The sequence below is a fragment of the Oncorhynchus clarkii genome, chromosome 29 (assembly GCF_045791955.1).
Source record: "Oncorhynchus clarkii lewisi isolate Uvic-CL-2024 chromosome 29, UVic_Ocla_1.0, whole genome shotgun sequence".
In the NCBI taxonomy this organism is placed as follows: domain Eukaryota; kingdom Metazoa; phylum Chordata; class Actinopteri; order Salmoniformes; family Salmonidae; genus Oncorhynchus; species Oncorhynchus clarkii.
The window spans coordinates 16,883,873-16,908,105 of NC_092175.1; the positions used below are offsets into that span (position 1 = coordinate 16,883,873).

A 24,233-nucleotide genomic window follows, 5' to 3' on the forward strand; every position below is an offset into this window, starting at 1 on the left:
TCCAAAGTGTAATAAATAACATAATGTAATAAATAACATTCACCATGCTCAAATGGATATTCAATGTCTGCTTTTTATTTTTACCCATCTACCAATAGGTGCCCTTCTTTGTGAGGCATTGGAAAACCTCCCTGGTCTTTGTGTTTGAATCTGTGTTTGAAATTCACTGCTCAACTGAGCGATCTTACAGAAAATTGTATGTGTGTGGGGTACAGAGATGAGGTAGTCAGCAAATCCAACACAATCCATCACTGCGTACCACTCATAATATTTTCAAGCATGGTGGTGCCTGCATCATGTTATGGGTATGCTTGTCATCGGCAAGGACTAGAGGGTTTTTTAGGATAAAAAATAAATGAAACAAGGACCTCCCGAGTGGCGCAGCAGGCTAAGGCACTGCATCGCAGTGCTAGAGGCGTCACTACAGACCTGGGTTCAATCCCAGGCTGTATCACAACTGGCCGTGACTGGGAGTCCCATAGGGCGGCGCAGAATTGGTCCAGCATCGTCCGAGTTAGGGGAGGGCTTAGCCGGGGAGGCTTTACTTGGCTCATCAGGCTCTAGTAACTCCTTGTGGCGGGCCAGGCGCCTGCAGGCTGACCTCGGTCGTCAGTGCAACGGTGTTTCCTCCAACACATTGGTTCGGCTGGCTTCTGGGTTAAGCGGGCGGTTTGGTTTCGGAGGACGCATGACTCAACCTTCACCTCCCAAGCCCGTTCGGGAGTTGCAGCAATGAGACAAGACCCTAGAAGAAAACTGGTTCAGAATTCAAGGGACACTTAACCAGCATGGCTACCACAGCATTCTGCAGCAATACGCCATCTCATCTGGTTTGTGCTTAGTGGGACTATCATTTGTTTTCCAACAGGAAAATGACCCTCCAGTCTGTGTAAAGGCTATTTGACCAAGAAGGAGAGTTATGGAATACTGCATCAGATGACCTGGCCTCCACAATCACCTGACCTCAACCCAATTGAGATGGTTTGGAATGAGTAGGACCCCAGAGTGAAGGAAAAGCAGCCAACAAGTGCTCAACAAATGTGGGAACTCCTTCAAGACAGTCGAAAAAGCATTGCAGGTGAAGCTGGTTGAGAGAATGCCAAGAGTGTGCAAAGCTGTCATCAAGGCAAAGGGTGGCTATTTTGAAGAATCGCAAATATAAAATATATTTTGATTTGTTTAACACTTTTTTGGTTACTACATGATTCCAAATGTGTTATTTAATAGTTTTGATGTCTTCACTATTATTCTACAATGTAGAAAATAATCAAATAAAGAAAAACCCTTGAATGAGTAGGTGTTCTAAAACTTTTGACCGGTAGTGTATATAAGATCCCACAGTTGATAGTGCAAAAACCAAGCCATGAGGTCGAAGGAATGTGTCGAGGCATAGATCTGGGGATGACAAAAACATTCTGCAGCATTGAAGGTCCCCAAAAACACAGTGGCCTCCATCATTCGTAAATGGAAGAAGTTTAGAACCACCAATACTCTTTCTAGAGCTGGCTGCCCTGCCATACTGAGCAATTGGGTGAGAAGGGCCTTGGTCAAGGAGGTGACCAAGAACACGATGGTCACTCTGACAGAGCTCCACAGTTCCTCTGTGGAGATGGTAGAACCTTCCAGAAGGTTTAACCAGCTTTGCAGTCCTCCACCAATCAGGCTTTTATGGTAGAGTGGCCAGATGGAAGCCACTCCTCAGTAAAAAGGAACATGACAGCCCTCTTGGAGTTTGCCAAAAGGCACCTAAAGGACTATCAGACCATGAGAAACAAGATTATCTGGTCTAATGAAACCAAGATTGAACACTTTGGCCTGGATGCAAACCATCACGTCTGGAGGAAACCTGGCACCATCCCTATGGTGAAGCATGGTGTTGGCAGCATCATGCTGTGGGGACGTTTGTAAGCGACAGGGACTGGGAGCCTTGTTAGGATTGAGGGAAAGATGAATGGAGCATACAGAAAGACCCTTGATGAAAACCTGCTCCAGAGCACTCAGGACCTCAGACTGGGGCAAAGGTTCACCTTCCAACAGGACAATGATCCTAAGCACACAGCCAAAACAACGCAGGAGTGGCTTTGGGTAAAGTCTCTGAATGTCCTTGAGTGGCCCAGCCAGAGCCCAGACTTGAACCCAATCGAACATCTCTGGCGAGACCTGAAAATAGCTGTGCAGCAACGCTCCACCTCCAACTTGACAGAGCTTGAGAAGATCTGCAGAGAAGAGTGGGAGAAACTCCCCAAATATACTGTAGGTGTGCCAAGACTGTAGCATCATACCAAAGAAGACTCAAAGGCTGTAATCACTGCCAATGGTGCTTCAACAAAGTACTGAGTAAAGGGTCTGAATACTTATGGAAATGTCATATTTCAGTTTCATAATTTTAAAAAAACATTTCTAAAACCATGTTTTTGCTTTGTCATTATGGGGTATTGTGTATAGAGTGATAAGGGGGGGGGGGGGCTATTTAATACATTTCAGAATATGGTTGTAAAGTAACAAAATGTGGAAATAGACAAGGGTTCTGAATACTTGCCGAATGCTCATAAGCCTTCCATTGTCAATACCAGTGATAATAATGAATGTCATTTTGTGAAGTGATGGGGGGGGGTAAAAAAAAATCAGTCGTGTAGACCATTTTAAAACTAGCTGCAATTTAAAAAAAAAAAAATCTGGTGACCCCTGAAAGCCAGATGGAGATGTGTAAATGAAACATGCATTCAGATATATTAGTCCTAATATTACTGTACCATAGACTACGCTGCAGCAAATCTGTCACAAGACAAAAAGTTACCAGCTGATGAGATGATACATGCATTGTGTCCCCACCCTGAGCATTGATGATTGATCATGCAGATAGCAGAGCAAATAAGCCCTTGGAGGTCACCAGTTTCTCTCAGTTATTTATCCTGTGAAGCGGAAGTGGGTGTTGGCGGGAAATCTCTGTAACTCTCAGTAAACTAGTTCCCGCTAATAAACTCTAGTCCCAGGGCTCTATTAAGTAATTAACTAACTAACATTAGTGAGAGGGAGATTCTTCCCCTTGTTCCCTGTAATATAGACAGAGAGAGCAGCCTCCTCACCCAGCTGGCTCTGTGGAGATATCTGCTCCCCTCCTCCTCCTCTCATTCCTCCCTCCATCCACCCCCTCTACTCTCCTACACTATGGGCCTGTTGGTTTCACTCCAGCCCCTGTTCGCCTTCTGTGGTTACTAAGTCTTCCGCTGCCAGACTCACTCAACAGTGGAGGCTGAACTAATCTTTTAAGAGTCCCTGGCAGTTTCACACACACTAATCCAGTGTGGAAAAGGGGTCATTGTGCCACACGGTAGTATGTGGGGTTGGCTGGGGGTAATGCTCAGAGACCGCGTTACTGTTTAGAAATGCCTGTTAAACCAATCATTCCTCTCCATCGTCCACCCACGCGCGCAGTAGGGTTTGGCATGATCCAGATTTTCATACCTTCATACCGTTTCTTTCCCATGGTATACGGTATTAATGAGGCACTATTTCAATGTTATTTTTTGGGGAAGGGGGGGTAATCGTTTCTGGGGGACGCACAAAACAATTTAGGCAACAAGGATCTTGTTCCAGGAGGAGATTGATGTCTCTGCTGTAACCAGGAAACTTGATCTTGGCATCTAGCCACTTAGCTAGCAAGTTAGCAAACCACATGCATATCTGGAGCCCTGAGCTGGATATCATTTATTTGACACGTCTTAGATTTCTTTTGTTATACACAAACCCCCGCAGACCCCACGAGGCGGGGGGGGGGGGCCCAACCCTCAAAACGATATTGAAAATCATAACGTAGGTTTTTTGAGATACTCCGGTATATTGCCCAAGCCTAACACGCAGTCACACACACACACACACACACACACACACACACACAGAGAGAAACCCTCCTGGCAGCCCAGCACATTCATACGGACACTAGGGCTGCTACAGTCCCCTGTAATTTCAGCTGATGGCTTCATCATACAGGATTTGCATTGGGAAGGAAAATCCCCTGACACACACCACTACATGGCTCATCTCTCACAAGCCTGGTATTGTGTTTCATGTCAGTGTGTTTGATGCCCGTGTACACACACACACACACACACACACACACACACACACACACACACACACACACACACACACACACACACACACACACACACACACACACACACACACACACACACACACACACCTACACACCCTTGTATTTATTTGTATTTTTTGCACTGTTAATGAACACTCACAGGATTCTACACACACTGACACACCAACACACACATAACACGCACACACATTTATACTGGCTCTACACACACGCACTCAAATACAATATTAATTTACGCTGCTGCTACTCTGTTTATCATATATCCTGATGTCTAGTCACCTTACCCCTATACATACAGTGGGAAGAAAAAGTATGTGAACCCTTTAGAATTGCCTGGATTTCTGCATAAATTGGTCATGATATTTGATTTGATCTTCATCTAAGTTACAACAATAGACAAACACAGTCTGCTTAAACTAATAATACACAAACAATTATAATTTTTCATGTCTTTATTGAACACACCGTGTAAACATTCACAGTGCAGGTTGGAAGAACTATGTGAACCCTTGTATTTAATAACAAGTTGAGCCTCCTTTGGCAGCAATAACCTCAACCAAATGTTTTCTGTAGTTGTGGATCAGACCTGCACAACGGTCAGGAGGAATTTTGGACCATTCCTCTTTACAAAACAGTATTCTTTGGATGTCTGGTGTGAACCGCTCTCAAGATCATGCCACAGCATCTCATTCGGGTTGAGGTCAGGACTGACTGGGCCATTCCAAAAGGCGTATTTTCTTCTGTTCAAGCCATTCTGTTGATTTACTTCTGTCTAATGGGTTGTTGTTCTGTTGCTTCACCTAACTTCTGTTGAGCTTCAATTGGTGGACAAATAGCCTTACATTCTCCTGCAAAATGTCTTGATAAACTTGGGAATGTATTTTTCCATCAATGACAGCAAGCTGTCCAGGCCCTGAGGCAGCAAAGCAGCCCCAAACCATGATGCTCCCTCCACCATACTTTACAGTTGGGATGAGGTTGGTGTGCTGTGCCTTTTTTTCTCCACACATAATGTTGTGTGTTCCTTCCAACAACTCAACTTTAGTTTCATCTGTCCACAGAATATTTTGCCAGTAGCTATGTGAAACATCCAGGTGCTCTTTTGCGAACTTCAGACCTGCAGCAATGTTTTTTTGGAGGGCAGTGGCTTCTTCCGTGGTGTCCTCCCATGAACACCATTCTTGTTTAGTGTTTTACGTGTCGTAGACTCGTCAGCAGAGATGTTAGCACCTTCCAGAGATTTCTGTAAGTCTTTAGCTGACACTCTAGGATTCTTCTTGACCTCGTTGAGCCTCCTGCGCTGTGCTCTTGCAGTCATCTTTGCAGGACGGCCACTCCTAGGGAGAGTAGTAACAGTGCTGAAATTTCTCCATTTATAGCCGTTTTTTCTTACCGTGGACTGACTTTTAGAGATACTTTTGTAACCCTTTTCAGCTTTATGCTAGGCAATCATTCTTAATTTTAGGTCTTCTGAGATCTCTTTTATTCGAGGCATGGTTCACATCTTGTGAGTAGCAAACTCCATTTTGTGAGTGTTTTTTATGGGCTCTAACCAACATCTACAATCTCACAGTCTCATTGATTGGACTCCAGGTTAGCTGACTGCTGACTCCAATGAGCTTTTGGAGAAGTCATTAGCCTAGGGGTTCACATACTTTTTCCAACCTATGTTGGAATGTTTAAGTTATGTATTCAATATAGACAAGAAAAATACAATAATTAGTGGGTTATTAGTTTAAGCACACTGTGGTTGTCTATTGTTGTAACTTAGATGAAGATCACATCAAATTTTATGTCAAACTTATGCAGAAATCCAGGTAATTCCAAAGGGTTCACTACCTCTATCGATCCAGTCCCTGCACTTTATAAATATGGTATTGAACAGACCCTGTATATAGTGTGCTTACTTTCTCGTCTTCTTCTTATTTCTATTTCTCATGTGTTTAAGTTCTGCCGTGTTATTCTTCTTACTACATTGATATTTATTACTGAATCGTTGGGTTTGGAGCTTGTGCACATGACACTAAAACTTGAAACACGCACGCACACACTATGGAGGTGATGAAATCGTCACGATGGAATCAGAGAGGTTGCTATGGGACACAGAGCCCCTCTATCTGTCACCACACCACAGCCTGGCACCATGGAGTGGCCCACTTCTACCAACATCACATCTCCACTAACATATTTATTCTATGACAGAGAAGAGAGAGGGGAGGGAGGGTTAGTGAAAGAGAGCAAGAGAGAGAGGTTGTCCAACAGCAACATATGTCCAGAGCAGGCTTGCACATTTTTGGTAACCTTTCTTAAATTCCCTTGTTTTCCAGAAATCCTGGTTGGATTATTACCCATTTATTCCGTAAATCCTCCAATCTGGATTTCTGGAAAGTTCCTGGAATTTTGCAACCCTAGGCCCTAGCCGAACACACACACTCACTCTGGACCTATGTGGAAATAACCCTGGGGCTGGCCAGGAGTGTGCCTGACTAAAAAAACACCCTAGCAGGACCCGGGCATGGGAGGTGAGGGAGGGGTGGACAAAGTGTCTATTGAGGCTGAGCTTGGGTCAGGTCTGCCCATTTTGGTACAACCAACCTCAAAGAAGAAAAAAACATAGGTATGCAGTATGCACTGGTCCTGGATCAGCATTCCCCTCCCCAAACCTTCAAATGAATCATCGGAGTGCAAATAAAACAACTTGCCCTGGAGTCAAACAAAAGAGCCATACATCCTAAAGGGTGATGTGCTGTCTCACCTCTTTTACAGGTACACAGGCTACATTGAAATGAAATCAACTGGCTCTCAAAGTGTCTCTAGACGGGACTAAGACAAATCAACATTCTGGGACACTGTAAAGTCCATGGAGAATAAGAACACCTCCTCCCAGGTGCCCACTGCACTGAAGATAGGAAACACTGTCACCACTGATATATCCATGATAATTGAGAATTTCAATAAGCATTTTTCTACGGCTGGCCATGCTTTTCACGTGGCTACCCCTACCCCGGTCAACAGCACTGCACCCCCCACAGCAACTCGCCCAAGCCTTCCCCATTTCTCCTTCTCCCAAATCCAGTCAGCTGATGTTCTGAAAGAGCTACAAAATCTGGACCCCTACAAATCAGCCGGGCTAGACAATCTGGACCCTTTTTTTCTCAAATGATCTGCCGAAATTGTTGCCACTCCTATTACTAGCCTGTTCAACCTCTCTTTCGTGTCGTCTGAGATTCCCATAGATTGGAAAGCAGCTGCGGTCATTCCCCTCTTCAAAGGGGGGGGGACTCTATTGACCCAAACTGCTACAGACCTAGATCTATCCTACCATGCCTTTCTAAGGTCTTCGAAAGCCAAGTCAACAAACAGATTACCGACCATTTAGAATCTCACCATACCCTCTCTGCTATGCAACCTGGTTTCAGAGCTGGTCATGGGTGCACCTCTGCCACGCACAAGGTCCTAAACGATATCTTAACCGCCATCGATAAGAAACATTACTGTGCAGCCTTATTCATTGATCTGGCCAAGGCTTTCGACTCAATCACCACATCCTCATTGGCAGACTCGACAGCCTTGGTTTCTCAAATGATTGCCTCGCCTGGTTCACCAACTACTTCTCTGATAGAGTTCAGTGTGTCAAATCGGAGGGTCTGCTGTCCGGACCTCTGGCAGTCTCTATGGGGGTATACTATCCACCATTGCGACCTGTACGCTCTCGTTGGCTGGCCCTCGCTTCATACTCGTCGCCAAACCCACTGGCTCCATGTCATCTACAAGACCCTGCTAGGTAAAGTCCCCCCTTATCTCAGCTCGCTGGTCACCATAGCATCACCCACCTGTAGCACGCGCTCCAGCAGGTATATCTCTCTAGTCACCCCCAAAACCAATTATTTCTTTGGCCGCCTCTCCTTCCAGTTCTCTGCTGCCAATGACTGGAACGAACTACAAAAATCTCTGAAACTGGAAACACTTATCTCCGTCACTAGCTTTAAGCACCAACTGTCAGAGCATCTCACAGATTACTGCACCTGTACATAGGCCACCTATAATTTAGCCCAAACAACTACCTCTTTCCCTACTGAATTTATTTGATTTATTTATTTTGCTCCTTTTGACCCCATTATTTTAATTTCTACTTTGCACATTCTTCCACTGCAAATCTACCATTCCAGTGTTTTACTTGATATATTGTATTTACTTTGCCACCATGGCATTTTTTTTTGCCTTTACCTCCCTTATCTCACCTCATTTGCTCACATCGTATATAGACTTGTTTCTACTGTATTATTGACTGTATGTTTGTTTTACTCCATGTGTAACTGTGTCGTTGTATGTGTCGAACTGATTTGCTTTATCTTGGCCAGGTCGCAATTGTAAATGAGAACTTGTTCTCAACTTGCCTACCGGGTTAAATAAAGGTGAAATAAAAAAATAAAAAAATAAAAACATGACAAAGCCTGACACATAAGGCTAACACATAGACTAAATGGCAATAAGATGGTTAATATACTGGCAATAAACATGTTAAATAATGATAAAGATTGCCTAAACGATTCCACCCAATATGTAGGTTTTACCAGCTTACCCCCGACCCATGTGAAATAGGTCATAGAGATAATGATATGAAGCTTAAGAGGCCATCGGTACACCAAAGAGGATCATTTGAATTGGACAAACCCAACATAGGCTGCCTAAAATAATCCTTACATTTGAGTAGCCCTCTTTCTCTCCTTTTAAAACCCACCTACTTATGGCCAAGATTATGAGCTCTCTCTATCGCGCCTGAACTCTTCCATCCGCTTTCAGCTTGAAATTTTTCTCTCAGTCTTAAGTTTCCATGTGGCTATCTCTGTCCCCTCTCTTTCGACGGCGTTTACGTCAGTGTGTCCCAATTTTCCTGTTCCATATTTCAGAAATGTAAGTCTTTCCTTTCAGTGTCATCGCTGTGGCTAGCTGTGGAAGAAAATATCCTTCCATTCTTGGCTAGTGAGATGAAGGTCTATTTCAGACTATGCATGTAGTCCATGAGGAAGTGGGTCTGTCAGAAAGCTAACTGAACGTAAACAATCCAATCATCTGTTCAGTGGCACTGCTTTACTGATGCTCCACTGACAAAGCTCCGTTTCAGCCCAAGCTTCTCCTGGTTACTTCTCCATTGAATGACACTTGTATTTGAGAGCACTGAGAGGGAGATGTTTTGTCTTTCCTCTCTTTCGCTGTCCTCTCTCTCGCTTGAAATAAGCAGCCATCTTGGATTGAACAACACCCACTTCAATAGGCCAAAGGGACATGAACGAACAATTACTATTGTTGTTTACAGCAAGACCATCTACCATGGGCAGAGAGAGATCACAGAGTGGAGGAGAGGAAGAAGAGAGGGAGGAGAGAAGTACTAGCTAGCAGACGGCCTGAATCATCCTCAGAGACAGTCCCTTCTCTCTCCAGAACCAGAGCAGCCATTAGGAGAAAAGCCTTCTGCTAGAGGAACACTTCCCTGGGAACACTCACTCCAGCATTGGGATTGGAGGAATCAAAAAGCCCAGCTAGCTACAGTACAAACAAACAGCCCAGCTAGCTACAGTACGAACAAACAGCCCAGCTAACTACAGTACGAACAAACAGCCCAGCTAACTACAGTACGAACAAACAGCCCAGCTAACTACAGTACGAACAAACAGCCCAGCTAACTACAGTACGAACAAACAGCCCAGCTAACTACAGTACAAACAAACAGCCCATCTAACTACAGTACGAACAAACAGCCCAGCTAGCTACAGTACAAACAAACAGCCCAGCTAACTACAGTACGAACAAACAGCCCAGCTAACTACAGTACGAAGAAACAGCCCAGCTAACTACAGTACGAAGAAACAGCCCAGCTAACTACAGTATGAAGAAACAGCCCAGCTAACTACAGTACAAACAAACAGCCCAGATAACTACAGTATGAAGAAACAGCCCAGCTAACTACAGTACGAACAAACAGCCCAGCAAGCTACGGTATGAACAAACAGCCCCGCTAACTACAGTACAAACAAACAGCCGAGCTAACTACAGCACGAACAAACAGCCCAGCTAGCTACAGTACGAACAAACAGCCCATCTAACTACAGTACGAACAAACAGCCCAGCTAACTACAGTACGAACAAACAGCCCAGCTAGCTACAGTACAAACAAACAGCCCAGCTAACTACAGTACGAACAAACAGCCCAGCTAACTACATTACGAAGAAACAGCCCAGCTAACTACAGTACGAAGAAACAGCCCAGCTAACTACAGTACGAACAAACAGCCCAGCTAACTAAAGTACGAAGAAACAGCCCAGCTAACTACAGTACGAAGAAACAGCCCAGCTAACTACAGTACAAACAAACAGCCCAGCTAACTACAGTATGAAGAAACAGCCCAGCTAACTACAGTACGAACAAACAGCCCAGCTAGCTACGGTATGAACAAACAGCCCCGCTAACTACAGTACAAACAAACAGCCCAGCTAACTACAGTACAAACAAACAGCCCAGCTAGCTACAGTACGAACAAACAACCCATCTAACTACAGTACGAACAAACAGCCCTGCTAACTACAGTACGAACAAACAGCCCAGCTAGCAACAGTATGAACAAACAGCCCATCTAACTACAGTATGAACAAACAGCCCAGCTAACTACAGTACGAACAAACAGCCCAGCTAACTACAGTACGAACAAACAGCCCAGCTAGCTACAGTACGAACAAACAGCCCAGCTAGCTACAGTACGAACAAACAGCCGAGCTAACTACAGTACGAACAAACAGCCCAGCTAGCTACAGTACGAACAAACAGCCGAGCTAACTACAGTACGAACAAACAGCCCAGCTAGCTACAGTACGAACAAACAGCCCAGCTAACTACAGTACGAACAAACAGCCCAGCTAGCTACAGTATGAACAAACAGCCGAGCTAACTACAGTACGAAGAAACAGCCCAGCTAACTACAGTACAAACAAACAGCCCAGCTAACTACAGTACGAACAAACAGCATCCAGCACCTGGTCACAACACATGCATGTACGCTTTGGCACAAACACACAGACGCGCAATCACACACACACATTGCTGACAGCGTATTAGCCCCAAGATATGTGTGAGAGTATGTGTGTGTGTGTGTTTGTTTGTGTAAGTGTGCTTGTTTGTGCGTGTGTATACTGTTACGCAACGGGAGAGCTCGTCCCATCTGTGCCTCTCTACAGACCCCCATCCCTGACCAGTGAAGTGAGAAACCCCAAATCAGCCATGCAATCTGCCACAGCCGTACTCATCATCTTCACCATCAACCCCTTCCTCTTCCTCCCCATCATAATCATTACCCTCATCATTTTCCTCCTCCACCTCTTGCTCATCCTCATCACTTTCATCACCATCCTCACTCACGACGGTTCAACCACTAACTGAAAACATCTCCCATTCTCCATCCCCTGAAGCTTGATCAAACAGATTCCATACATTTTAAAATCCAGATTATCCCACAAATACATGAGTGCAACTCCGACATCGTCTGTGGCACTATACAGTGCCTTCAGAAACTATTCATACACCTTGACTTATTCCACATTTTGTTGACTTACAGCTTGAATTCAAAATGGATTATATCAGATTTTTTTTCTCACCCATCTATCTACACACAATACCCCATAATGACAAATTGGAAACATTTTATTTATTTTTTTGCTAGTTTATTGAAATTGAAATACATAAATTCCTAATTTACATACAGTTGAAGTCAGAAATTTACATTCACTTAGGTTGGAGTCATTAAAACTCATTTTTCAACCACTCCACAAATTTCTTGTTAACAAACTATAGTTTAGGCAAGTCGGTTAGGACATCTACTTTGTGCATGACACAAGTCATTTTTCCAACAATTGTTTACAGACAGATTATTTCACTTATAATTCACTGTATCACAATTCCAGTAGGTCAGAAGTTTACATACACTATGTATGATCATGTGCCTTTAAACAAATTGGAAAATGGCTTTAGAAGCATCTGATAATAATTTGAGTCAATTGGAGGTGTACCTGTGAATGTATTTCAAGGCCTACCTTCAAACAGTGCCTCTTTGCTTGATATCATGGGAAAATCAAAAGAAATCTGCCAAGACCTCAACATTTTTTTTGTAGACATTAACAAGTCTGGTTCATCCTTGGGAGCAATTTCCAAATACTAATTGAGTGTATGTAAACTTCTGACCCACTGGGAATGTGATGAAATAAATAAAAGCTGAAATAAATAATTATTTCTACTATTATTATGACATTTCACATTCTTAAAATAAAGTGGTGATCCTAACTGACCTAAAACAGGGAATTTTTACTAGTATTAAATGTCAGGAATTGTGAAAAACTGAGCTTAAATCTATTTGGCTAAGGTGTATGTAAACTTCCGACTTCAACTGTAAGTATTCACAACACTGAGTCAATACATGTTACCTTTGGCAGTGATTACAGCTGTAAGTCTTTCTGGGTAAGTCTCTAAGAGTGTTGCACACCTGGATTGCACAATATTTGTACATGATTCTTTTTTAAATTTTTCAATCTCTGTCAAGTTGGTTGTTGATCATTGCTAGACAGCCATTTTCAAGTCTTGCCATAGATTTTCAAGACGATTTAAGTCAAAACTGTAACTAGGCCATTCAATGTCGTCTTGGTAAGCAACTCCAGTGTATATTTGGCCTTGTGTTTTAGGTTATTGTCCTGCTGAAAGGTGAATTTGTCTCCCAGTGTCTGTTGGAAAACAGACTGAACCAGTTTTACCTGTAGGATTTTGTCTGAGCTTAGCTCTATTCTGTTTATTTTTATCATAAAAAACACTCTAGTCCTTGCCAATGACAAGCATACCCATAACATGATGCAGCCACCACCATGCTTGAAAATATGAAGAGTGTTACTCAGTGATGTGTTGGATTTGCCCCAAACATAAAGCTTTGTATTGAGGACATATAGTTAATTTCTTTGCCAAATGTTTTGCAGTTTTACTTTAGTCACACCCTGATCTGTTTCACCTGTCCTTGTGATTGTCTCCACCCCCTCCAGGTGTCGCTTATTTTCCCCAGTGTATTTATCCTTGTGTTTCCTGTCTCTCTGTACCAGTTCGTCTTGTATGTTTCCAAGTCAACCAGCGTTTTTCCGTTCTCCTGCTTTTTGCATTCTCCTTTTTCTAGTCCTCACAGTTTTGACCCTTGCCTGTTTCTGGACTTTGTACCCGACTGCCTGACCATTCTGCCTGCCTTGGCCATGAGCCAGTCTGCCACTCTGTACCTCATGGACTCTGATCTGGTTTTGACCTTTTTGCATGTCCACGACCATTCTCTTGCCTACCCCTTTGATTAATAAACAGTCTAAGACTCCAACCATCTGCCTCCTGTGTCTGCATGTGGCTCTCGCCTTGTGCCTTGATACGATCATTAAGATAGTATTGTGGAGTAACTACAATGTTGATCCATCCTCAGTTTTCTCCTATCACAGCCATTAAACTCTGTAACTGCAAAGTCACCATTGGCCTCATGGTAAAATCCCTGAGCGGTTTCCTTCCTCTCCAGCAACTGAGTTAGGAAGGACATCTGTATCTTTGTAGTGACTGGTAGTATTGATACACCAACCAAAGTGTAATAAAAAACCTCACCATGCTCAAAGTAATTTTTACCCATCTACCAATAGGTGCCCTTCTTTGCAAGGCATTGGAATACCTTCCTGGTGGTTGAATCTGTGTTTGAAATTCACTGCTTGAGTGAGGGACCTTACAGATAATTATATGTGTGGGGTACAGTGATGAGGTAGTCATTTTAAAATCATGTTAATCACTTAGTGCACACAGAGTGAGTCCATGCAACTTATTATGTGACTTGTTAAGCAAATGTGTACTCCTGAACGTATTTAGGCTTGCCATAACAAAGGGGTTGAATACTTATTGATCCAAGACATTTCCGCTTTTAATTCATTTGTAAAAGTTTCTAAAAACATAATTCCACTTTGACATTATGGGGTATTGTGTGTAGGTCAGTGACACAACAGCTCAATATAATACATTTTAAATTTAGGCTGTAACACAACAAAATATGTAAAAAAGTCAAGAGGTGTGAATACTTTCTGAAGTAAATGACCCAGCTCTGCTATTAACACCCATTTGTATTTAACGAGGCAAGTCAGTTAAGAACAAGAAAGACATTTCTACAAAATAAAAAAACTATTCAGACCCTTTGCTATGAGACTCGAAATTGAGCTCAGGTGCATCCTGTTTCCATTGATCATCCTTGAGATGTTTCTACAACTTGATTGGTCCACCTGTGGTACATTCAATTGATTGGACATGATTTGGAAAGGCACACACCTGTATATATAAGGTCGGAATACTTTCCGAATGCACTGTACTTTGAAAAACGACTAAAATAGTGATTTTGTCAGACAACATAGGCAGCAGCTCTATAGAGATGAGATGATGACTTGGAATTAAATTAAGTCATCAAATAAAACAAATATAATATACACAACAACTGAAATTAAAGTAATTAAAGTAAAGTGATGTGAATAAATGATTGTTAATAAGCGGTAAATGGGTTGTCACTACCATCATGGGACTTTTATTAATTGTTTTATTCTGTGTTACAGCATTCAACCCACAAAATGCATAAAGCATTTCATATAATATATGTATATATATATATATATATGTATATATATATATATATAAACCGAAATCCGTGATTATTTATTAGTAATCGAACTAAAACCCGAACTGACCTCAAAAAGCACTAATCGCTCATAACTAGGTACGAAATGGCAGGAATCAATAAATTATCAGTAGGAGGAGCCATGTATGCAGATATTTGTTGCTTACAGCATTCGTTTTTACTAAACAGTACATTCTAAATAGTATGTAGTACGATTAGTACACAGTATGCAGTTTAAGTAGGTAGTAGGCAAGCCAGATTTGGCGCCACACCCTAAGTACAGGGGTTAGTGTGCATCTGCCCCCCCCCGCACCATAAGAGAAGACAGTCTTATCTGCCTCTCTGCACACACACACACAGGGCTCATCCTGGCACAGTAAAGGGCGCCCGCTGCCAATGGCCCGCAGCTCTGTCTGCTCCGCCAGGGCTGCGGCGGCAGGGCAGGCGCTAAAACGCCACTCACTTCGTCAGCAGAAAGCCCAGAGACACCGGGCCAGAAGGAGACAACGCTGCAGCTAGCGCCAAGCATAGCGCCCACGCCTCTAGCTCCAAGCCAAACGGCTAACCTGCTCTGTTAGCTGGGCAGTAACTGGACCTCGAGGCTACAAACAGGTTAAAGATACTGAAGCTGATTGCTTGGGAGAGAGGGGGAAAATATAGCTTTCTTTGTCTAGGACTCCAGTAAAAGCTTCTAGAAAAAAAAGCTAGTTGGGTTTCAGAAATAGTCGTGGGCTGAGTCAGAAGCCTCTCTCTGCCTGTTTCTAATGGTACCCTATTCCCTAATACAGTGCTCTACTTTTGACTAGCGTTCTATGGGCCCTGGTCAAATGTAGTGCATTACATAGGGAATAGGGTGCCATTTAGGATGCATCCTCTGTCTCCCCTGGCTGGCTGCAGCTCACAGACACACATGCACATCTACCTGCTCCGAGACCAGGGAGGGGGAGACAAGTGTCAAAATTCACAGAGAGAGAAGAGTGAATGAGGGGAAAGCTGTTCACACAGACAAAAGAAAACAATGCTGACAATTCATTGTTCAGCTATTTTTAGGAGGAGCCCATGTCTCACAAGGCTTAGTGGCTCGATGACTGTGTAATGAACAGGCAATGAAGAGAGCACTCAGCGCAGGCACTTAGTCGGGTTTCTATGGGTTGTCTCAGTCAAGAGGTCAAACCTGACATTTTAAGTACCAGAAACTACACCTGAGAATCAATGCAAGGACCTGCAGTTGTGAGATTTAAGTCAAATAAAAAAATGTAAACCGTTGGTTTTCATTTCTATGCTCTAAATCCTACCAGTGTGGATGATGAGGCTCTAAGCCCATCCTCACTCCTTCCTTACATGGCAGTCAATCAACGCTGCCAGGCAACGGTCAGCGTGGGACTGCCCCCTCAATCTCCAGACAGGAACCGAGTAGCAACTAGAGCTAAGATTATAGAGGGCGGCGGCCACTCACCCAGGTCTCCATGGAAACTGCTGTCATGAGGGGCTCTGCTGGTCGGCGTGGTGTCCGGGTCGAGCGGGGGCCAGATCTGGCCGGTCTTACGGACGCTCACAATGGTGGCTTCGGACATGACCACGTGGCCCTGCTGGCGGTGGGGGCGCTTCTGGGACTGTGGCGTGGGGGGGCTGCTGCTGTCAATAGAATGCTGGGAGTTCTGTGAGTTCTGCGAGGGCGAGCGGCTCTTCTCCCTGAAAGGCCGGCGGTAGGCCGTGGTGGGGCTGGGCGACACGTGGCTGGACTGGCCAGACGAGAAGTCCTCCTCGCTGGACGTCAGGTTCTCATTGGAGCTGCAGTCTGGTGTGTAGCCGCCGCCTCCGCCCCCCACGTCCTCAAAGCTCCCAGGAGAGTAGGAGCGCCGGGGCCAGGTCAGGTGGTGCTCGTCTCCAACGTGGTCCCTCATGGTGACGCCCCCTTTCCCATCCCCCCCGCCCTCGCCCATCATCACCCCGCCCACGTAGACGCTGGTGTAAGGCTGGAAGTCAGAGGGTTGCCATGGGGGTGGAGGGAGCTGTTTTCCCCCGTTGGTCTTGGGGTGGCGTGGGTTGGGGTCCCCGTCCTCATACTCAGCATCGTACCCACAAGTGCTCTCTGTAGAGCGCCCCCTGTAGACAGGACGGGTGCGGAGCTCGCCTGCCACAGTGGCCAGGTTGCCTGGCAGAGAGTGCAGGGACCTCTTGCGCTCCATCTGCATGGCCTGACTGCCCAGGGTGCTGATCTTGTCAGAGACATCTCGGTCGTTGACCCTGACCAGGCCCCTGTCATGGTGAAACTCCATGTTGGTGTAGAAGGGCTGCTGCTTCTCCTGGCTCTTCCCTCCATCCCCGGCAGAGTGAGAGTTGGCCCGCTTGATCCTCTCAAAGTTGGACCTCAGCGCTGCCACCCCCAGTCCCATGCCAAGCTTGTCATTGGGGTCAGACGCTAGGTCCTTGTTTGAGGGTGGGTTTGGACGGCGAGGGGAGATACCCCCTTTCTGTTTGGAGGGCGAGAGGCCGTCTGTCTCGCAGGGCTCTGCCTGCTGGGGCACCTCGAAGGCAGACTGGAGCTCCAGCTCGTCACCGTGGGAGGTTGACTTCCGGGCTGTAGGGGGTCTCTGTTTGGACCTGGCCTCCCCCACCGGTTGGAACCGGCTCCGCTCCCCTTGTTCCTGTACGTGTGGCTGCTGAGACTCAGCACCCAGCCCTGCCTGGTCCCCTACCTCATTCATCTGGGCCTTCCTGAAACCCCAGCGCTGCCGGTCATAGCTCTTCCTCTCCTTAGCCAGCAGTGTCTGCAGGTAGATCATACGGAAGCGCTCCTTGTTCACCTCCATCTCCAGCCGCCGGATGGAGGCTTTGCACTTCTCCAGCTCCTGCTCAATGCCCCCCACCGACCTGAGCTCCATCTTTGGGGGGTCTGACTCGGGAAACTGAGCTTTCCACGCTTCAATAAATCCAACCGGCTCCACCATTGTTGACATTTACTGTATAGCAATACAGATCTGACCCGGGTGATGTCACCAGTAGCCGTATTTCTCGCCTATCATCCAGTTTCCAACAGGGGAAAATCGGAATGTACCTAGAGAATCTACAATAGAAAAAAAACATTCATTTTAATGGTATGATAAAGCGGTTCAAAAACGGACACTTTAACTGTTGTCACGTCTTTACCGATTTCGCAGACAAAACATATTGTATTGTCAACAATAGAAATATAAGTATTTCCAGTCAAACGCCTGTTCTGCATTATTCCTGAAAGGCCACTTGCAGAATGAGAAAAAAAAATCTGTCTCGACACAATGACAGCATCTGTCCTCCTGAGCGGATGATCAGGATCTAGAGCGGATCTGGATCTTCCGTGTGATGAGAAAGTGATAACGGCTCTGCAACTACTTACTTTACATTTTCTTATTCAATTCACTTTATTCCATCATTGATGATCCTCGTTCATTCACATGACAACATCCCTGTTCCATTATCGCCTCCAGTTGTTCCTAGCCCTTTGTACCAGCAGCGTCCAAGAAGAATGGCATAAAAAGAGAGAAACCCGAGAACGATATAATTTTCCCACGACAAAATTCCTTTCTCCTGTTGCTATTCGAAATTGATAATTAATTATAATTTGTTTTGCCTTGTTACCCCATGTTTTCGCGGTTCCGTGTCAATGTACAGTTTATCCAGACATTCCCCGTTGCTCTCCTGTGGTTGTGCTTCGTGTTCCCATCTCAATCTCGCACTGGAGACTGAGGCTGCAGGAAAGGGAGGGACCAGACGCAACATGATTGACAGTGGCCACACTCGGGGTTCGGTTCAATTAAAGAGACAGGGCATGGATGTATTCAACAGTATACCACAGAACAATTATTATTCCATTTTCAGATAATAATACATTATTCCGGAGGAGGATAATTTATTGATATTTCAGTCAATCCTATAAGCATAATATATAGTCGAGACTCATGGATGTAGTCTATATTCTATGCATTGCAGCTTGGATGGTAGAAAGAGGTGTTCAAATGTATTATTGTCTTCTCTCTTCATATGGACTAAGAAATGGCAATTATAATAGGCTACAATGATTGAAATCAACCTGCCGTGCAGGTGTGATACTTGTGGGAGCGTCGGGATTCCTGAAATGACACCAGACTGCCACCCTGTGTCTGTTCGCCTAAAGTGCATACAGTAGTAGGCTAACGATTTTTCTCACTTCAAATCCACAATATACACCGAACAAAAAATATAAACACAACGTGTAAAGGGTTGGTCCCATGTTTCATGAGCTGAAATAAAATATCCAAGACATTTACCATGTTTAGCCTGTTTGTACATTATTTTGGCATTAATACGTGTCACATATCAGTTGGCAAACAATGTAAAAAAAATATATATTGAGTTAATAAAGCCTCATACAAACATGGTTTCGCTTTGCTTTCTTGAGTAAGGCAGCTCCCAAATGCAGATGTTTCAGCCTAGCTCAGTGCTTTCTGTGGTGGAGGGGCAGCTAGCGGAAATACAGAGTGTAGGGGTTGGTAATCTTCTCTAGTTGTGCCTTGACTGGCTCAGTGTTCGGTCACTCATGGGGACACTATGTCATCGCAACATCTACAGAGAGAGCTAGAAAATGTAAGCCCCTTGGGTGCTGCCATAGATTTACGTTAGAAGTGCCCATCCAAGAAGGTTCAAGGTCATTTGCCACAGATAGAATTGTTAAATCACATGATATCTCCCGTTGCTTTGGTTGGACTGATTATGTCAACATCATACTTTCAAAATCTTAGCTAGCAAGCTAGACAAGCAATCATCCTCATGAGTTAAGTCGACAATCTACTGGCAAATCCTTTTCAATCCTTGGCATTGGAAGAGAAATTATAGATAAAACGTATCGGTGCTCATCAGCCATTGGACATAAACATTACACAACAAGTTGGAAATCGCAAATTCAACAATAAGTGGTTTGGAAGGAATCAGTGGCTAACTGCAAGCGTTGCAAAGCAATCACCATTTTGCTTCGGTGTTCGGTGGAGAGGGTGTGTGGTCCAAGTCTGGGTTTAAGGGTCTCTTTTCCAAGCTTAAAAGGATAAACATTCACAAGCATCACCATGGGCCAGAAAAGGTTGAATACATTGGTCATGCAGTCAATACAGCATGACTTCTTCCGCGTTCAGAAGAACTGGAAACACAGAACTGGGAAATCTCAGACTTCATTGAGTTCAAGATAACTGGAAACGAGCTCTGACAGGGAAAATACGTTTTGAATGGTCATCCAACTCGGAATTCCAAATTGGGAACTCGAGCCTCTTTCTAGAGCTCCGACCTGAAGATCACTGGTATCATGATTCAACCATGTTTTTTTTCCCGAGTCCCCAGTTGTCTTGAAAGCACCATAAATCCAGAGAATGCCAGACATTAATGACAAAGTTTCATGACAAAACTTGCACACAAGAAGTGCTGGGCCACCTTCCTGTTCAGCACAACAAGGTGAGTCCAAAAATATATTGTATGCTGCTGCATAAATTATGTAATATGCCAGGGAGATATGTATACTGTAGCTAAGAAAGTAATACTAAGTGTATGTTGTGTAGTAAGCTATTAGTAGCCCATGTGCTTACTGTTCTGACTTGAATGTGCACATGTTGCCTATAGCCTGTTTTAGAGAAATGTCATCGAATATGGTAAGAGCTTTCACTGTTTGCTTATATACCCCCTTTATTTATCCTACGGTTCTGACTTGGTATACAGCAAAATTACTGTAAGAATGGCCCATGTTCTAAATTCTGTCGCTGTACATTTCAAAAGTGCAGAAAAAAAGTTTTTTTGACTACATCTGTCTTAGCAAACTCATTGTCAATAGAAATGATCCGCTCATCGTTCCCTTACGCCATACTTTTTACATTTGAATTGTCAGTAGAAACCACATTTGTTTAAGCAAGTCAAACATATCATCTATGGTTTTTAAAAAGGCAGTAAATGAGGCTGAAGGAACTGTTTCGCTGCCAGACAAGGCTCCGCTGATAGCCACGTGTAGCGATGGTAAGGATTCACTCCATGGTGCTGAAAATAAAACTCTGCTGTTGGGACAGCTTTATGTAGGCCCTAACAGTTTGTGGGCATAATTTGTCACAGTTAAATGGTGCAATTAATGTATTAGTGTTGTGGCTTTGCTGGCATGCATATACATTATATATTTTTTTGCCCCACCAAGATTTGCATGCTAAAATCAGCACTGATCATTACATGGAAAATAAAAGGCCACTCTAAAGTGTGCAGTTTTGTCACATAACACAATGCCACAGATGTCTGAAGTTTTGAGGGAGCGCAAAGTTGGCATGCGGACTGCAGGAATGTCCACCAGAGCTGTTGCCATAGGATTGAATGTACATTTTTCTACCGTAAGTCACCTGCAACTTTATTTTAGAGAATTTTGCAGTATGTCCAACCGGCCTCACAACCGCAGACTACGTGAAATTGTGTTGGCGAGCGGTTTGCTGATGTCAACGTTGTGAACAGAATGCCCCATGGTGGAGGTGGGGTTATGGTATGGACAGGCATAAGCCATGGACAACAAACACAATTGCATTTTATTGATGGCAATTGGAATTCAGAGATACTGTGACCAGATCCTGTGGCCCATTGTCGTGCCATTCATCCTCCACCATCACTTCATGTTTCAGCATGATAATGCACGACCCCATGTCTCAAGGAACTGTACACAATTCCTGGAAGCTGAAAATGTCAGTTGTTCCATGGCCTGCATATTCACCAGACATGTCACCCATTGAGCATGTTTTGGATGCTCTGGTTTAACTTCTACAACATTGTGTTCCAGCTCCTGCCAATATTCAGAAACTTTGCTGCCATTGAAGAGTGGGACAACTTTCCACAGGCCTGATCAACTCCATGCAAAATACATTTGTTGCGCTGCATGAGGGAAATGGTCACACTAAATACTGACTGGTTTTCTGATCCACGCCCCTACCTTAAGGTATCTGTGACAAACACTAAATACTGACTGGTTTTCTGATCCACGCCCCTACCTTAAGGTATCTGTGACAAACACTAAATACTGACTGGTTTTCTGATCCACGCCCCTACCTTAAGGTATCTGTGACAAACAGATGCATATCTGTATTCATGTGAAATCCATAGATTCTCGCCTAATTAATTTATTTCCATTGACTGATTTTCTTATATGAACTAACTCAGTAAAAACATTTTTGCATGTTGCATTTATATTTAAGGTAAACATAGGAGTACAGTAGTACTAAAGTAACTTTCTATTCCCAATTTAATTTTGTATTTTTCCATAATAGCAGATGTGAACAATAATACATCCATACATCCATCCAAACACATCGCCTGAATGCAGATTTGGCAAACAATGAGGGAAAGCAAGTTATATCACAGACCGAAACTCCGGCTATAAGACAAGGATTGACCCCAATAAATGGTTTATTAGACAGAAACCAACCTGTGATGCATGTTACAATCATTTTGTGCAGATAATGAGTCATATTTACTATGTTCATGTGTTTCAACATAGTGAGTTAAAACAGCTCTCAGAAGATTGAAGCTGCAGTTAAACTGTGATGCCTCTATAACTTGCATGACATTGCTAAGACAAAAAGGGACACTTTTATTCAACATGTATAGGACACAGCTATATTGCAAGTCACTGATAAATCAAAGTCACTGTCTTGTTTGTCACAAGTCACAACTAATAGTCAGTAGTGGTTATATTGTTACAGTTCACTCAGCAGACCTCAGTATGTCCTGGACCAATATTGTGCAAATTCACAAACAATGTCATTGAGAAATATTTTTGATCAGTGAAGAACATAAATAGTATTTGTGATACTGTAGTATAGGTCTCTAAAAATAAATCTAATATGTCAAGGAGTATTGCACAATATTATTTTACTATAGAAATCTAGAAAAACTGCATGGCTACTTACAGCTGGAGGGAACACACTGTGTGTTGTACATGGATAGAAAACTACTATAGTTCACCTGATGTGAAATCTTGAAGGTGGGAAGAAGGTTCTTCATGCAGGTGGGAATGTCAGGGACATGGAAGGCTTCCCTGTATAGAAGAATCCAAATGGAATCGTCGCTCCCCAGTCTAACATTAATAGAAAAACCCTCGACCCATTCTAACCCTCACCCACATTCCTATACCATCTCATTCCACTTACTATTTGGTCATCTTTTTCATAATTGTGAATGTACTGTAAATGCATTGTACCCATGACTGCACAGGTTACATATACAGTACAGGTCATGCTATCGGAGGCGCGATGCTACCCAGGACACATGCTGGACAGGACAGTTAGTCTAGATGGAATGGCAGGTTTTAATCCTCACCTGTAGAGAAAGAAAATGAGCACAAATATCAGCACAGAAAATAAAACATTTCAAAAATAAATTTCTTAACAGGATTTCCAAAAGACAATGTACATTTTCTTGCAAACACAAGATGACACCCACACTGATATGTGATTGCGTGGCAGCATAAGCTTAAAAGGTGCAAAAGTGTTCATGTGCAACATACTAGATTTATAATATAGATTTGAAATATTTTCGATTCAATATCAACCACAACCAAATGAAATCAGACTTATGCACAACATCAGTAGCCAATCAGTCCTGTTTTTAAGTGTGCAAAAAGAAAAAAAGACAACGTTTAGCCTTACAGTCAAAAGCCCATCCTATAGCCAGTCAGAGACAAGTTAATTCAATCTGATGAGCGGCAGTCCTAGCTGTCATCAAGTTGCAGTGACAGCAGAGCTTCCTGAGCACCAGATGGCCAACTCTCAAAATGACAACAGCAGCAGAAATGGATTGATCTGATGGGCTCAGCTGGTCAAAGTCAATCATTTAATGCTAAATATATGCAGACGCCTGCAGTTAATCAAAAGTTTTAGAGCTAAGTCAGTTCTCTGTTATCAATTCTTGGTATAAGCGATTGGTGTGTTAAGAAATGTGGAGGAAGAATGTAATACTCACTAGTGAAAGGGAAGCCAGTCGAAGGCATTGAAGGAGAAAGTAGTTAAAACACACACAGTGCAATCAAACAAAGGCCTCTACCAAAAGACATGCTTCACACAGAGGGAAGTTTCTACATTGGATTGCTGAAAATCAGACCCATTTAATAAGCCGATAATGTGATTGTATGGACTCCTTGGGACTCCTATTCTAAAAGTATACACCACCTTTCAGACTTGTAAGCCCCCCAGAGAGGGGAGAAAAATACTCTAGATCAGAGTTCTGTATAAACACACCCTGACAACCACGTCACGACCAATAAGCACGAAGCATTCAGACTTTGTACATTATCTATGTTCAAGTATGTGCCCATCCAAAAACCACACTGTATAGAAATGATCTGGACACCATTAGCTTAGTCCTGGTAAAGAAAGACAAAAACACATCGA

The 24,233-nt window shown here is 43.6% G+C and overlaps 1 protein-coding gene across 1 annotated transcript in view; it reads right to left on the bottom strand.

Annotated features, from left to right (window-relative positions):
- Positions 1 to 18,540, bottom strand: part of LOC139388779 (breakpoint cluster region protein-like) — a 116,851-nt gene extending 98,311 nt beyond the window's left edge. The window contains exon 1 of the mRNA XM_071135693.1: positions 16,280 to 18,540. Coding sequence (XP_070991794.1) covers positions 16,280 to 17,783 — 1,504 coding nt within the window. The 5' untranslated portion in view covers positions 17,784 to 18,540. The remainder of the gene's footprint in view (positions 1 to 16,279) is intronic.
- Between the last annotated feature and the right edge of the window lie 5,693 nt (positions 18,541 to 24,233).